Raw genomic sequence first — 15,531 nt, 5'->3', positions numbered from 1 at the left:
AAGCATCCATCATGTTTCCCAGGTTCAGATAGTGTCATTGAGTTGTTGACATGAGCAGCAGACAAGATGACACTCAGATTGGGGTGAGGGAGTTTGTATGCCGCTGTGCACCCAGGGCTAAGCCTAAAGCTATGAGTAAATTGGATCATGCTTCGACAGCTGGCTCTGCTGCTGTGTCCTCAACAAAGGAAATACGTTTTTGTTTTTCAGGCACTGATAGTGGTCATCTGTGTCATTTTTGTATCAGAAATTAAATTTGATTTGAGGACAGTCAGGAATTGAAATGCAAAGCTTGAAGTCGTTTGAGTTCAGCCGCTCGCTTGGCAGCTCAAAGCTTCAAAATGTTTCTGTGTAAGGTCGCGTTCAGCATCATGCCTGGACGACACGGTGAGCAGCACATGAATGACCTTTAGGTTGGGGTTAGAGGTCATCTAAACATTGGACTTACTGTGAAGAAACTTGGGTTCAGTTCAGGAGTGAAAACAAATGTTGATGCTGATGTCTTCATTTCAAACGTATGTTTGCTGTGTGCTCTATTATTATTAACCAAGCATTTAGTATAGTTACATTTAAGAGCACCGACAGGGTCGTATTTTAATGAAGTACTGAAAGGACCAACACGCTGCCATCATGGTTCAGTACCAACACGTTTCTTCTGTTTAAATCAGCTATTTGGACCTGCATGTTCAACAGGTTATTTGTGTTTGACAGCAGCAGCAGCAGCCAGCTCATGTAAACGCCTCCTTCGCTCACTCTCTCTCTCTCTCTCTCTCTCTCTCTCTCTCTCTCTCTCTCTCTCTTGTCCTCGCTCAGTGAATTCAACAGATTTATAAATGAAGCAATCTTTTTTTTTTTGCTAAAGTGCTGTAACTAAGTTGTCATCACGTCTTTGTTCGCTCATATTGATTCCACGACGGCGTTATATTGTTGTTCCAGTCTTCAAATTGACATTGTGTTTGGGCGTTGTGGAAGCATGAACGCACACACTGAACCCGTCTCGCCACTGTGACCATGCAGAGGTCACTTCTCTCCTTACACCTCTGCAACATTCAGATTGAGTGAAACGTCACGGGGGGGAACATTTCTGTGAATAATTTCAAAAAGCAAGTCATCTTCCCGGAGTCACACCTGAAGGTTAATCCACTCAAACATGAGCTCTCCTAATTAATCACAACATTTAATTAACAGCTTTACCTCTTTCTAAATTAGAGAAAACTGATGTAACAAATTTAAGCTGAACCGATGTGAGATATACAAACCAGTGCAGTCATTATGTTGCTCTTTATTGGTAGTTATCACAAAAGATAAATTCAAGGGAAAAACAAACTTTTTAGTTAGCATACAATCACCCAACTCTCTGTTCTAGAAACGTTGTTTTTTCACACATGTTTATATTCTACGTCTGTTTATAAACTGTCAGCGTTTAATGCAACAAAATTACAACATGAATAATAAACACCATATGCACTGAGGCGAGCGTGATATATGAACGTCTGTCTGGCTGATCAAAGAGCTGATTTGCCAGCATTCAATAAATGAATGAGAAAGAGGGTGAAAAGCAAGCGCCCGTAAATGGGAGCTTTCACTGAGAGTGACCTTCACCGAGCGTCTTAAGATCTCTGCAGGGAAACCCCTTTGAAGCCCGCCGAGGACGGGGAAATGATGAAAACAATATCAGGCCGGGAGTCGCTGCAGACGACGGCTGCTTGAACGTCAGGAGTGATGCGCTGATGCAATTTTTATTTTTGTATTTTAAGAATAAAAAGTTGATGGAAGAGTGACGGGAGGATGGAATAATACTGTCATTAATGAGAAAAATAAAACAACCTTAAAGACGGAGAGAATAAAGAGAGACAAAGCCACAGAATATAAAAAGATACTGTTTGAGCTGCAGAGATGGAAAATAAGAACGTAAATAAAAATACCACTGAAGGAACTTTACTTAAGTATTTCAACATTTTGAAGTCATTTACAGTCATGTTTTCATTCACGTCTTATCTCATGAGAGCCGGATTCACTGAAGGCTTCATTGCCTTTGCGCCCTCTTAACCTTTGCAAATGAGCGACTGATAGACTGTCCAATTTACAAAACCCACACAAAGGGTTAAACGCACTGCGCTGCAGAGCAAACAGTGCAATATTGTTTGCATGAATTTAAATAATCCAGCATGCACTCATTTGAGGGGGAAATCGACTCTTTTCTATGCAAATGAACCTTGTTGCAACACGTGTTAAATTCAGTGTGTTAACAGCCCCACACTATTAGAGTAGGAATTATAGTCTGCTGAGAGCCGGTGGTAACTGGGCTGCAGTTCTCACAGTAAAACAGTGTCATCCACAAAGTGTACAGGAATAACTTCTCCTCTTTAACCAGTGTAAACAAGTCTCAGAGCTCCTCTAAACGTGTGTGAAGTGTGTTGTTGTAAATCCACTCTGATCCTGTGTTTGATCATGTCTATAAACCCCTCTATTTCAGCCCTGCTCAGAACACGCTGTTTCTGTGTCTGTAGCTTTAAATATGTAAATGAGCTGTGTCTGACCACGCTCCCTCTCTGGAAGGACTCGGGTGAACTCGCTGCTTTCTGGCTCCATGTCCTATTGTTTACGGTGAGAAGGCAGACTCAGAGGGCAGAACAAACACCTAGCTGTGGGAGTGTCACCCACCTGGGGGAGGGGCTACTGCCCTTTGTGATGTCACAAACGGCGAGAGTTGAGGAAACCAGCATTGTTATCCGAAAAAGTGAGATCTCCAGAAAACAACCACAATTTACAGATTATCGCAAGAAAATCAAATATTGAGGACTGTCCCCTCGGCTCATCTGTGTTACAGATTCAGACATTTATATCAACATCTCGACTTCAGAGTCTCAGATTTTTATTCTAACTTCTAAGTTCAGGTACAGACGGAACTCTACCTTCATGAAGCATTCAGCCATTTTTCACTTTTGAAACTTGAAATATGAACTCTGAATTAATTAAATTAGAATTTATTTTGTCTTCAACAAATGATCTGAAGCCAACAGATTTATACGGATAAACACAATCCGGAGGGAGTCATTAAATTATTCAAGCAAGTAGCAAAGAAAGCCTAATTATATTTTCCAACTTTTTTTTTCCTTTTTGTAATCAAGTTAACTTTTGATCAGTAGGTCAGTGTCTCGAACGTATTAATTAAAATGTATCTAAAATCACAGAGGAAGGATTTTCTCCAGGCGTCGTCTTGGTCTCCTCCGTCTGCTCCTCCCTGAAAATAAAATTGCCCAAACAGATGGAAGATTGAGGGCTTTTTTTTCCTGTGATTGCTAATCCACCCCTGACTGAGCGTTAGCCTCATTAACAGAACTTGACACTGATGGACCCCCCCCCACATTGTCATTTTATGTCTGTCTCTTTCTTTCTCCCTGTCCGTTTCTTTATTATTTAAGTGAAACGCTGAGGAGATGCTGCAGCATGGTGAGCGTAACGTTCACCTGAGAGTGAGTTTAAAAAGAAGATCTGCGTAGTTTTTTTACTGGTGCGTCGAAGTCACGTCCTCACAGAGGTGCTTTGGTTCCCCGTGTTCAAACAGCACAAATGGCCAAAGGGTTCTTTTTGTGCCTCTCAGGGTCGGCGTGTTGTGTTGAACTGATGAAACACACTCATAGGGGTCAGCGGGAGGGTCAGAGGTCGCTAACGCTGAGTGAGATTAAATTATATAATCAGCGTATTTCCTCTGCGCAATTCACTTCTGGCATTTAAAACCAAAATGGTACTTGGAACCAGTCGGTCCGAAGAACACAGAGAGCCTGCCAACATGTGAAAATGTCAAATACAGTTGTTTGACCTTTTGCCCTCCGTGACCTTTGTTTGGCCCTCCTCGGTCAAGATATCCATCATAAACATAAATTTCCAGTTGGACTTCCAAATCCAGCGGGAGCCATCCATCCTCGTAATATCCCGTTTCATATGGGTTCTGATGTTGTGTGTTGGGGAACCCTGAGGACAGCAGATCACGCTCTCTGGGGACCGTGAAGTCAATGAAGGCCAAGTTGGAATCAAGCTTACTGAGGAGGGAAGCACAACAACCACGGCAGATCAGTTTTCACCCGCCTCAAGCTGACTTCTCTGCCACGAGCACGAGCGGCATGCTCAAGTCTTCTCCGCAACTCCGTTTCTTTTCTCTGTGACTTCATGAAGGAGTCCAACAGCTGTGGTTTAGTGGTGCAGTCGGTCATCTCGCCTCTGCCGCCACATGCCAATCGTCCCATAGACAAGACAGTAACGTCACGGCTCCTCTGCTTCAGAGGAGGACGCGAGGAGAGCTCATCAAGCTCGCCGCTCGAAGTGCGTAAACACACTGAAGTGAGGTCGTTCAGATTTTTCTCCTGGCTGACGTTTGAGTGTTTAAAAGACGAGAAGTCCATTTACAATTTAACAACTTTGATCGCCCATTCTTCCTGCCCGTCATCCACCATGTTCGTTTACCTCCTTGTAGAAATGTCGGCCTTAATAAGTCCGGACTCGGCTTGTTGGTGAATAAATCTGTGCGTGTGTGTTGTGATGTTTTGGTCTCCACACACGAACAAAACAACACTGTTTAACCTATCGCGCTCGTCCACATTTACAACATCTGCTAAGATGTTTAAACATCTTTTCCTGCAGGCCATGCAGGCTTACCAGAAGTAGGTATTTTTTGTCCGTTTTTTCTGTGATGTAATCTGATCCGTGTGATCCGCTCACATATCCAGGTAATTCATTACTTCCAAACCGCTGCACTAAACCGTGCGAGCAGCTGTCCAGGTCGCTCCAGTTTACACACAGGCAGCCGGATTACAGCGACACGGCACAAACACGGGGCCTGAACCCACATTGTCATGCTATCCACGGACTCACACACACACACACACACACACACACACACACACACACACACACACTGAGGGCTTCACACAGATTTAGTCTGAATTTTAATTTAATGGATTGGAGAGGCGAGAGGCAGAAGCAGATGTGAGGTTTTGGCAGCGAGTTTTCGAACACTGAGAGATGTGGATGGAGGATATGAATAAACCACAGAGTGTGTGTGTGTGTGTGTGTGTGTGTGTGTGTGTGTAACCAACCATAGCATGGTGGAATCCTGGCAGTTATTTGAACACTACATGTTACAGATGATGTTTTTTGTGAAGACTTCGGCCGACTGTGGGGAGCAAACTGAAGCAAAGATGTCATCATCACTGCTCGTGTGTGTGTGTGTGTGTGTGTGTGTGTGTGTGTGTGTGTGTGTGTGTGTCTGAACATGTTTGAATGCAGAGGAACAGTGACAGGTGAGAGGTCAAATGTGAAACGTGAGATAGTTGTAAATCAAAGTGCCGTGTGCAGAGTGCGTTGAGACTGGTTTCATCATGTTGCTGCAGTCTGAGTCTGTTTGTCTGAAAGAATCCTCCCACACACACACACACACACACACACAGACGTCCTTCATCAGAGGAGACAAATGAAGAGACAAACTACCACCTGTTACAAAAACAAGACGTTATAGTTCCTCGTTCTTTTCTCCGTGACGGCAGCAGTAGCTCAGACTTCTTGTGTCGGGAACTGGAGGGTCGCTGGATCAAGTCTCGGTGTGGACCAACATGTGGACGTTGGTCTGGTAGCTGGACAGGTGCCAGGTTACTGCAGGTTCCAGAGCAAGGCATCAGACTGACATCTCTCCACCCATGCATGTCCACAGGTCCTGTGTGTGCATGTGTGTGTATGTCCCTCAGGGATGTATAAGATATGAAAAAGTGAAATAAAATACTTTTTAGAGATCGAGTGAGGAACTTTATTTTTTTGTCAAACAGACTCTGCATTAAACATTACATTTGTGATTAGATAGCCGGTCTGTCTTTTGCTGTTGTAGCTCATAAAGAGGTGCAATTATGAATTCCAGTCGGTTTCATTCCAAGACAGAAAGTCCTCACAGGAGCTTTTTAAGAAGTTGGAGGAATTTCAAGCTGCATTTTTTTCCCCAATTACTCCCATGTTTGTCTGAAACTGAGAGAAAGAAGAAAGGAAATGTCTTTAAACGCCTACAGTCGGCTCAAAAACACTGCTGCTCATCTTTTACCAGGCGAGCGCACATCTCCCTCGTCCCGGCCTCCCTCCTCTGGCTCCCTGTTTGTTTCCGGGTTCACTTTTAAATGTAACTTTTTTTATGTGTTTTAAATCTCAAAATGGCTCAGCGCCGCGATGTCTACCACAGGACTTTTTCAGCCCAACAACGCCGTCAAGATCAGATCTCAGATCTGCCCACCAGTTGCTTTTTTACCGCCCCAAAAACGAGAACCAGAGGAGTCCGAGCTTTTTCAGAAACAGCTTCAAAACAGTGTAAAGAGCTGGAGGGTTTAAACTGGGATGAGTGGAGGCAACCCTTGTAAGGTGGCTCGAGTCCTCTAAGCAAGCACCCCGGGTAGAAGTCAATACAAAATATAAATCCCCAGCCAGCAGTTTATCAGAAGGGGAAATCATGAGCACCATTATATTTAATATTATTATCAATGTGTTCATCAGCAGCTGAAATCAGATTGTAAATCAGCGTGACACTTTTTTTTTTACTTTTAAAAAAACTTCTTTTTTTAAACTCGTAAACAGAGTATAAATGCTATTTGCACACATGCTGTTGTGTGATGGTTTGTTTTAATCAATAATACACAAAGATTTTAAATTTACAGTTTTAAAAAGAGAGAGAGGATTTAATGGCTTGTTTGCGTAATTAATTGTATGTACTTGTATTTTCTTGTTTAAACCTGACTTTTCAAAAAAGGTTTGAAATAAAATGAATATTTGTTTTTTGATTGGATAAAATTGTGCAAAACTGTTTACACATTTTTTTCAGACGTTTTTTTTTTCTTTTTAAATCTTGGGCTTTTGAGAAAATGATTGTATACATGTATCTTTTTCATGCATTGATATTAATTAAGGATTTTATTTATTTAATTGATTAACTCAGAAAGATGTTTATGATGGAGCCCTCAAAGGTTTTGCTCTCCTCCACCCCCGCCCCCCCCCCCCCCCCCCCCCTCCCTGACTGATTATAGCCTATTTTGTTCGCTGCAGCATTTCAATGATATGTAACTTGTTTGTTTATTTAAAATCATGAAAAGATTTGGAATTCGGTGTCGACGCAGGAAAACATCCTTCACTCCATGACAGCGAAAGAGAGATAGAGAGGGAGGGAGGGGAAGTAAAAGAGCCTGAGAGAGAGAGAGAGAGAGAGAGAGAGAGAGAGAGAGAGAGACCCTTTGTGCAGCCTGAGTGAGTCTCGAAGCTCCAGCAGGGACCAGGCAGTCTCTGGAACACTTTACCCAGACTATGGACTTTATATTCCGGGTATCTGTCTCCGGAGCAGCGGGGGGTCACAATGGGCGCCTCTAACTCTCCTCCTTTCTCTTTTTCATGTCCTTTTCTCCTCTTGTAAAGGCTGCGGGGGAACTTCACCGGCAGCTCCGGAGCAGCTCGGCCGGCAGGGGGACTCGGGCTGCAGGAGTGTGTTTGAGACGGGAGGTGAGGGGGGGAAAGATGCGCAGCAGCAGCGGACCGCTCTTCACCTGAACTTCCCTCTCTGACTGGCCGTTTCGGTCAGGAGCACACACATTTAGCAGAATGCATCCGTTCACAATCTGCAGAACACACAGAGAGAGAGAGAGCAGTCTGGAGCCGCAGCGGGAGCTGGGAGCGGACGCAGCGGGTAGGATGCGGACTTTGTGCCCGGTGTGAGCGCAGCAGTGTGCGGAGAAACGAGCTGACCGGCTGGATGTGCAGCTGCAGGACTTTCTGCTCTTCTGAAGGTAAAAAAACGGGGATTTAATGCTTAATGACTTTAGAACTGTTTATAACCTATATTGTGTGAAAGCCGAATTGTATTCCTCTATCCAAATATTCAATATCCTTCAAATACGAACTTCTTGTCTGGCCAGATAAACTGGATATTTATATTCGTTTCCAGCGCATACGCCTCTTTTAGTTATAAAAAAAAAAATAACATCCACGTAGACTATTCTTAATTAGGGTCGACTCAAACTAACCCAAGAGAAATGTGAAATAAACGTCCTCTTGGACGTGTACCTCAAATGTTCTGCGCTCTTTCTGAGCCACCAGTTAATTCTGTAAACTGGGAGGCTGCTGCTGAACAACAAAGGCAGTTTTCTTTAATTCTCTCTGCGGGAGGTGAAGATGAATATAGGCTGTGCTGCAGGATTGATGCGAAAGAGCCTGCTGAGAATAACCATGGTGAGGTCGGGTCACCATAATTGGACTCAGTTTGATGCCTTGTTTGCCCCCCAAGGAACATTACATAACTATTGAAGTGCCTTGGCCACAAATCAATGCAATCTGTCAATTGGCTGCTGCTGCTGCCTCCTTGTGCCATTTTATTAATCATCAGTAGCACCCAGCTAACAAGCTCTAATAATACATGATGAGCGCTTCCTGTGCAGGGGTTGTATTGAATTATAGACTCGTAAAAGCTGCAAGTTAATTGACATTTTTCTTGGAGGGGCTTTGTTTCAATTTTTGCAGATTCTGTTGACTTCCAAATCTCTCCACTTTGTTTTAATCTCATGACCTTGCCAGCTCTGTTGCACCTTCCCTTACTACGAGAAGCCCACATCGATCTTAGTTTGTCCCCGTGCAACGAATTTGTCTCATCTTATCTCTGCTGACAGGCTGCGTTCATCACCATCCAGCTCTGCTCCTCTTCCTTCAGCACAGCTACACTTAATGAATCCAGGGGAGAGAGGGAGGCAAAGTCTACCTTTCCACATATTTGGAGTTTTTGCAGGTCTGCCAAGCAAATATTTAAACCCACTTTAACCTCTTAATGATTCCTGAAGGCCGTGTGACGAGGCATTGCTCAGATACAGACATCAAATAGCAAAAAGCATCCCCTTATCTAAACTGCTGTTACCCAAAGACTGTATAAAACATGGACGTATAGTCTCAGTGATGTCACCCATTGGATTCTGAAGAGGTGTTTTGAAGCCGTATTGGAGGTTGCCTTATTGGAATTCATGACTCTACCTAAATTTTGATCAATCTAGAAACGGACAAAGATGTAGAGCTGAGGCTTGCATTTAATCTCATGGCAAAACAACTAATAACTCTGCCTTAAAGAGGACATATCCCCCCCTATTCTTCACCTCTTCAAACAGTCCACATGTGGTTTAAATGAAACATCTGTGCTGAGCTTTGGTCCAAATATAACGTGAATCAAGCAGCAGAGGTTTGTGACCCTGTAGAAACCAGCTCTCTCTGAATGCTCCGTTTTGGTGTGTATGTCTCTTTAAATGCAATAAGCCCCGCCCCCAGAGTTTTCCCAGTAGACATCACTCCTTCACTAGCGAGAATAAAAAATGGCGGACTGACGTAAAAGTTTAGCTCTAGGCTGGGGGTGGAGTCCATGGGAGGAGAGGGGATTTAAAAAAAAAAAAAAAAAATCCCACTGTGACATCACAAGGAGAGCACTTTTAAAATGGAGCATTTTTCTGGATGCAGGACTGGATGTTTTTTTTTTTTCACATTTTGTGTTTCTGTAGACACTCAGTGTTTTTGAACATGCAGTATGTTGTGGTAACCTGTTAAAGTGGATTTTACATAATGTCTCCTTTTAACATTATGAAAAAAGGGGAATTATGGAAAAAATTAACCCTTTACAGTTTTAACACGTGAGAAATTATCTATTGACACTGAAACCATTTTTTGCATCAGGCTGTAAACATGTTTAAATGGACACGTGAGAAACTGCAGCTTTGTTGCACTTCTATTGCATTAGCTTCATTTTGTAAAACCGTACATTGTCACTCGGTTTTTAGCAGAAATCGATTTATTATTTGCTGCTCTAAAACAGTCGCCTGAACAGGAAGTTCTTCTGATAAGTCAGTTATCCTAAATGTATCACACAAGGACAACAAACATGAGCAGTGCAGTGTTAAGAGTTCATCAACACCAAATAACTGTTATAGGGAAAGACTGTTTTTCACCAACACTCTTGGTTGGTAGTTTTTTTTAAATTGTTTTTTAGAGATTTTGTGTGTATGACAAAGTTTATAACAGATGCTGATAATACCTTTCCTCTTATAAATGACCTACGATTAAAAATGTTTTAATTAGCGAATTAGACAAGTGATGTTTTAGCTTCGACCATTTTCACTGTAGCGTAAAGGCACATTTATGTTAAGATTATTTAAGTAGTCTAAAGTTAAGAAATACGAAAACAGTTCAAAGTGGAGCATAATTTATTTAACACATGTGAACACAGCATCACAGCAACAACGTCAATGGGTTAGTGCAGCTACCGTAACAGTGAATAATAAATAATTAAGAGACATGATAATTATTTAAAAAAAGGGAGATGCACCACAATGCTTTTGATTAGTCACTTCAGTTTGGACTGTAAAACTGAACAACAAATGTTTTTTTTACACATTTGTTTATAATGATTAAACCTTGAATACAAATAGAAATATAATAACAGGAGGAGGAGTGCAATACGGCAGGTAATGTTCAGTCCTGCAAAATGTCCTTGTTTGTGTTTGTTTAGCAGATTCAGGTATCAGATTCAGTGCCGTTAAGGAACATCTCTTATTGTCCTTCAAAGCTGCACTGGGTAACAGATTCCTGCTTCTCCTTCTCCAACTCACCTCACACCTCAGTGCTCACAAAGTGCTTCTAGCTGCTGTGTTTTAATCCTTTCAATTCTGTAGATTTTTTTTTTTAATGCTCTTGTTGTCAGTTTGTTCACGTTCATGGTTATCACCTGGGGACGGAGAAAAAGTTTGTTTTCATTTTCGATTAGGCCTCACGTTAGTCACATAAGCGTTCCACCATTTTACCACACCTCTGCCCTCAGTATCTTTTCAACAATCCCTTTTTTTCTCTCTCTAGCATTGTGCCGGAGGAATATGTAACAAATCTGTAAGTGATTTGTATGCACACTGCTCTGCTCTCCGTATTTATAATGCACCGCTTTAGCTTTGTGAGAGAGAAATGGCTTTGGCTTTTACTGGAAAGCTTTAAATTGCATTCTGAGGACTGATTTTTTTCCCCCCCTTTATTCTTGTTTTGCAACAGGTTTCTGGATGCAAATGTCAAGTATGAGGAACCAGCAATGCGTGACATGAGGGAGGAAAAGGACACCCAATGATAAGCCTGCTTCGTGTGGTACATGAGCTGTGTCTGCATCAAGAGCTCTACCCTGCGTAGAAGAGAAGAGACTCTGAAAATGAGATGAAATGTCACCCATCTTTATCATGGACCGTAGCCGGAGAGGGAATCATATTTCTCAGTGAGAACATTTTGCTTTTGTAATGGGAAGCTTAGGACAACTAATTACCATGGGATTACTCGAGACATTCTTCATCACCAGGCCGGACATGGTGGTGTCATCTAAAGACTGTTCTGTTGGATGTTTTATGTCCTAACTCCTTATCTTTTTATTTTTTTGTCTGGGTTGTATTTTTACGATCTGTTTGAAATGGAGATACAGCTGCGTTTATGGAATAAGGACTGGGCCTCCTTTATCAGGCCGTGGATACCAATACTGTTGGGCCTTCACCTCCAGTTCTCCCGCGCCTCCAACTGTCCCGAGGAGTGCCGCTGCGATCGCACCTTTGTTTACTGCAATGAGCGGAGCTTGACCTCAGTGCCTCTGGGAATCGGTGAGGGTTATAAGATCCTCTTTCTCCACAACAACCAAATCAACAATGCTGGGTTCCCATTGGAGCTGCACCATGTGGCGTCAGTGGAAACTGTGTATCTCTATGGCAACCAGCTGGATGAGTTCCCCATAAACCTGCCCAAAAATGTCAGAGTTCTCCACCTGCAGGAGAACAACATTCAGACCATCTCCAGAGCTGCTCTGGCTCAGCTCCTCTGGCTGGAGGAGCTACATTTGGATGATAACTCTATTTCTACGGTTGGGGTAGAGGAAGGGGCTTTTCAGGAAGCAGTGAGCCTAAAGATGCTCTTCCTCACCAAAAACCACCTGAGCAGTGTGCCTATCGGTCTTCCTGATGACCTGAAAGAGCTTCGACTGGACGAGAACCGGATCGCAGTCATTGCGGAGGAAGCTTTTAGAAATGTAACCCGCCTGCAGCGTCTCCTGTTGGATGGGAATCTGCTAACAGATGAAGGAATAGCACCTGGGACTTTTCAGGACCTGATCACCCTGAGGGATTTGTCCCTCGCCCGAAACTCACTCACATACCCTCCTCCGTTCCTCCCAGGGGAGGTGCTCGTCAAGTTAAACTTTCAGGATAATCAGATAAACCAGATCCCTGCCAAGGCGTTCGCAGGGTTGCACAAGTTGGAGAAGTTGGATATTTCAAACAACCAGCTGCAGACTCTGACACAGGGGGTCTTTGACGGCCTCGTCAGTCTCAGACAGCTCACGGTCCGGAACAACTTGTGGCTGTGCGACTGTAGCGTCACATGGGTGGTGTCATGGCTGAAATCCCTGCCGTCTTCGCTGAATGTGCGCGGCTTCATGTGCCATAAACCTGAGAAGTTTCGCGGCATGGTAATCAGGGAGCTGAGCGCGGAGCTGATCCAGTGTCCAAAGAGCACGGGGAAGACTCCCCTGTCCACCTCACCAAGTGAATCTGCTTTGATCCCTTCCCAGTCGTCTTTCACAGACTCCCCCCTGGTGACTCACTACGTCTCTCCCTCCTCCCCCCGGCAACCCTTAGCCACATCACCCTCCCTCCATTCAACCTTTTCAACCAGAGGGGTGGGGTTGAGGACTAAGAAACCTCTTGCCCCCAGGAGTGAGAATTTGCAGGTGACATTTGCGACCTTGAATGGTTCAGCGATCCACGTCAGCTGGGTGGCAGCCTTTCCCGTCACCGCCTACAAGGTGACCTGGGCGAGGATGGGCCCCAGTCTGACAGGGGACACGGTCAGAGAGAGGATAGTGGGTGGGGACCACCGGGGGATCCGACTGGCTAATCTTGAGCCAAAGTCCACCTATCGGATCTGTGTTATTCCGTTGGATGCGTTCAATAACTACCGACCCAAAGATGACACAGTGTGCACAGAGGCCCTGACCACACTGGCATCTTTCAACCCTGACACGAACAAACGACCAGCAGGGCCTGAGCAGGCCACCCAGCCAGAAACCAGCTCGCCTTTCCTGCTGGCTGGCCTGATTGGGGGGGCTGTCATTGTGGTTCTCGTGGTCTTCCTCAGCGTCTTCTGCTGGCACATGCACAAGAAGAGCCGCTCCAAGTCCTCCACCGAGTGGAAATACAACCGGGGTCGGAGAAAAGACGACTACTGCGAGGCAGGCACCAAGAAAGATAATTCCATCCTGGAAATGACTGAGACCAGCTTCCAGATCGTCTCGCTCAACAACGAGCAGCTCCTCAAGGGAGATTTCCGCATTCAGCCAATTTACACCCCTAATGGGGGCATCGGCTTCAGAGACTGCCCCCTGGGGAACAACAGCACGGTCTACTGCAAGAACAATGTTCAGGACGCAGACTTTTGTCGCACATGATGATTTTGAAGAACATCAGGAGCATTTTTACTGACATTAAGCCCCTCTTTGATGGACACTGTACAGTGTTGATATTATTTGAAACAACCACGTCAAGAAATGTAATTTGTAACTGAATAATATCTTTTGTATAACGTTTGATTCATAAGTTATTGGTTTCTGGAGTTGTGCTGTTTGAGTTGTGTGCGCACCGAAATGTACAATCAGGATTCATTTATTTGAGGCATAAATACTGGGTTTGTTTTTTTTAGTGGTTGTGAATGATTTTGAAGTCATTGTATACTGTAACCATAACAGAATCCACACTGTAGCATGACCAGGGTGCTGAAACCTGCCACACTCACCACCAGAGGGCGTAGTTCTCTGGAGTCCAACACACTTTTTTCCTGTGACTGTTTTTTTTCTTTTTTTTTCTCAGTAATACGGCACATTTGTCTGATTGCCACCACAGTCAACAGAGATGCAAATTATTAGATTCCAGCTCGAGGAAGATGACACTTTTTTTTTTTTTTTTTTTTGCAAATGGCATTTCTCCGCTTCAAAAAGGAAATTTAAAGGTCACACTCATTAAACATCCCCAGAAAGTGGCAGGCTGCGGCGCTTTTTCACCTGCTTTTCAAGATGAATACATTATCACAACAGAGGGATCCTGTTATTAGTGCTAGCTGTGTTTTATGGTGGGTGACACAGAGGGGAGCAGCAAAAAAGCACATCTACCGTCGATTGTAAACCATTAAAGAACAGCTCTTCTCTCTTTGTTTAGCAAAAGCAGTGTTATGGTAAACAGTATATATATGTGCCTTGAAGTTATCAGCTTACAAAGTCTTTTAGATCCATGGTTTTTTGTTTTTTTGCACAAAAAGGTGTACTGTATATACATTCAACTGGATCATTGTTGAGGGGACTTCTTGCTCTGGGTTATTTATTTACCTTATGACACATTTAATTAAAACATATCTCCAAAAGTGAGTGTATTCCTCATGATGTGTCCCAGAATGATCACTGACTTGGACTCTTAAGAGTGCACTCATGTCGGAGAGCCTGGTGATAGATGTAGAGGTCTGTTTGAAGAGGGATCGTTCCTCTGAGGATAAATGCTGCGAGTATAAAAGTCAAAGAGACTGCACTTAAAGTCAGCTCAACACGACAGCTTTAAAAAAAACAGCTTCACTGATGAAATGTGTGCAGCTGTGTGCATGTGCACTTGAGAACTACAGTAGTCTGAATGTCGAGTAACGTGCTGTTTTGTAGTCAGAGGAATTTTCAATCGCCTGTTAAATGTTGAAGGTCTCCGCTTCAAATCATTTATTGCATAAAACGCCCTAACTTTCTAAAACCATTTTAGGCTTTTTTTTGCACAATGCGCTGGCCTGTGATCTGGATCTTATCGTCACTGAAAACGTCAAGAATCCGAACATTGTTTGAACACAAAGATCACAGGGCTGGCTGGAGGCACGTTTTTAGATTTTCCATCCGTCCGTCATCTATCCATCTATTGATCCATTTTATTATTAAAATCTGCTTCTCTGTCGAAAATCTTGAATACTATGACCTACATTGACATGAAGACTTCTATAAACACGAAGAACTACTTCTGAAAAATCATGGTAACACATTCTTCATGAAACTACACAAACATGTTAGTGTTTACATCTCTGATGGATAAAAGTCTGAACATACTGGTTTTGTTTTTTTGTTTTTTAGATTTTGTTAAACCAGAGTCAATGTCTTTCAAATTAAACTGTTTTGGAAGCTGAAATGTCACCTTACAGAACAGAACAGCTCAGCGTGTTACCACCTGGATCTATTTCTCTGCTGTTTCCTCTGCATTGTGTCTTTGACCTATGACCTGAGTATCTCCAGCAGATTTCAATCATTTGAGTCCAACTTTTCTATCGTTTTATCGTCTCTGATTGGAGCTTAAAACGAATCTTTAAATGATGAATCAGTTGAGAGAGAGGAAATTGTACCTCCTCAGACCTCTGGGACAAAAGAAGCATATCCATCAGACTGCTTCTTTA

At 43.3% G+C, this 15,531-nt stretch overlaps 1 protein-coding gene across 6 annotated transcripts in view; it reads left to right on the top strand.

Moving 5' to 3' along the window:
- LOC306840921 (leucine-rich repeat transmembrane protein FLRT2) overlaps positions 1-14,469 on the top strand; it is a 69,342-nt gene extending 54,873 nt beyond the window's left edge. For 4 of the 6 annotated variants that reach the window (XM_079370509.1, XM_079370511.1, XM_079370512.1 and 1 more), the window contains 2 exons: positions 7,438-7,805; positions 11,086-14,469. In XM_079370509.1, the coding sequence (XP_079226635.1) occupies positions 11,420-13,510 (2,091 nt within the window). In that variant the 5' untranslated portion in view covers positions 7,438-7,805; positions 11,086-11,419 and the 3' untranslated portion in view covers positions 13,511-14,469. Of the gene's footprint in view, positions 1-7,437; positions 7,806-10,555; positions 10,622-11,085 lie in introns of all 6 variants that reach the window. The other 2 variants (XM_079370513.1, XM_079370514.1) reach the window with 2 other exon arrangements.
- The last annotated feature ends 1,062 nt before the right edge of the window (positions 14,470-15,531 follow it).

Source organism: Symphodus melops (assembly GCF_947650265.1).
Source record: "Symphodus melops genome assembly, chromosome: 19".
Taxonomy (NCBI): Eukaryota; Metazoa; Chordata; class Actinopteri; order Labriformes; family Labridae; genus Symphodus; species Symphodus melops.
The sequence above is the reverse complement of the archived record's forward strand: the minus strand, read 5'-3'. Positions and strand labels throughout refer to the sequence as shown.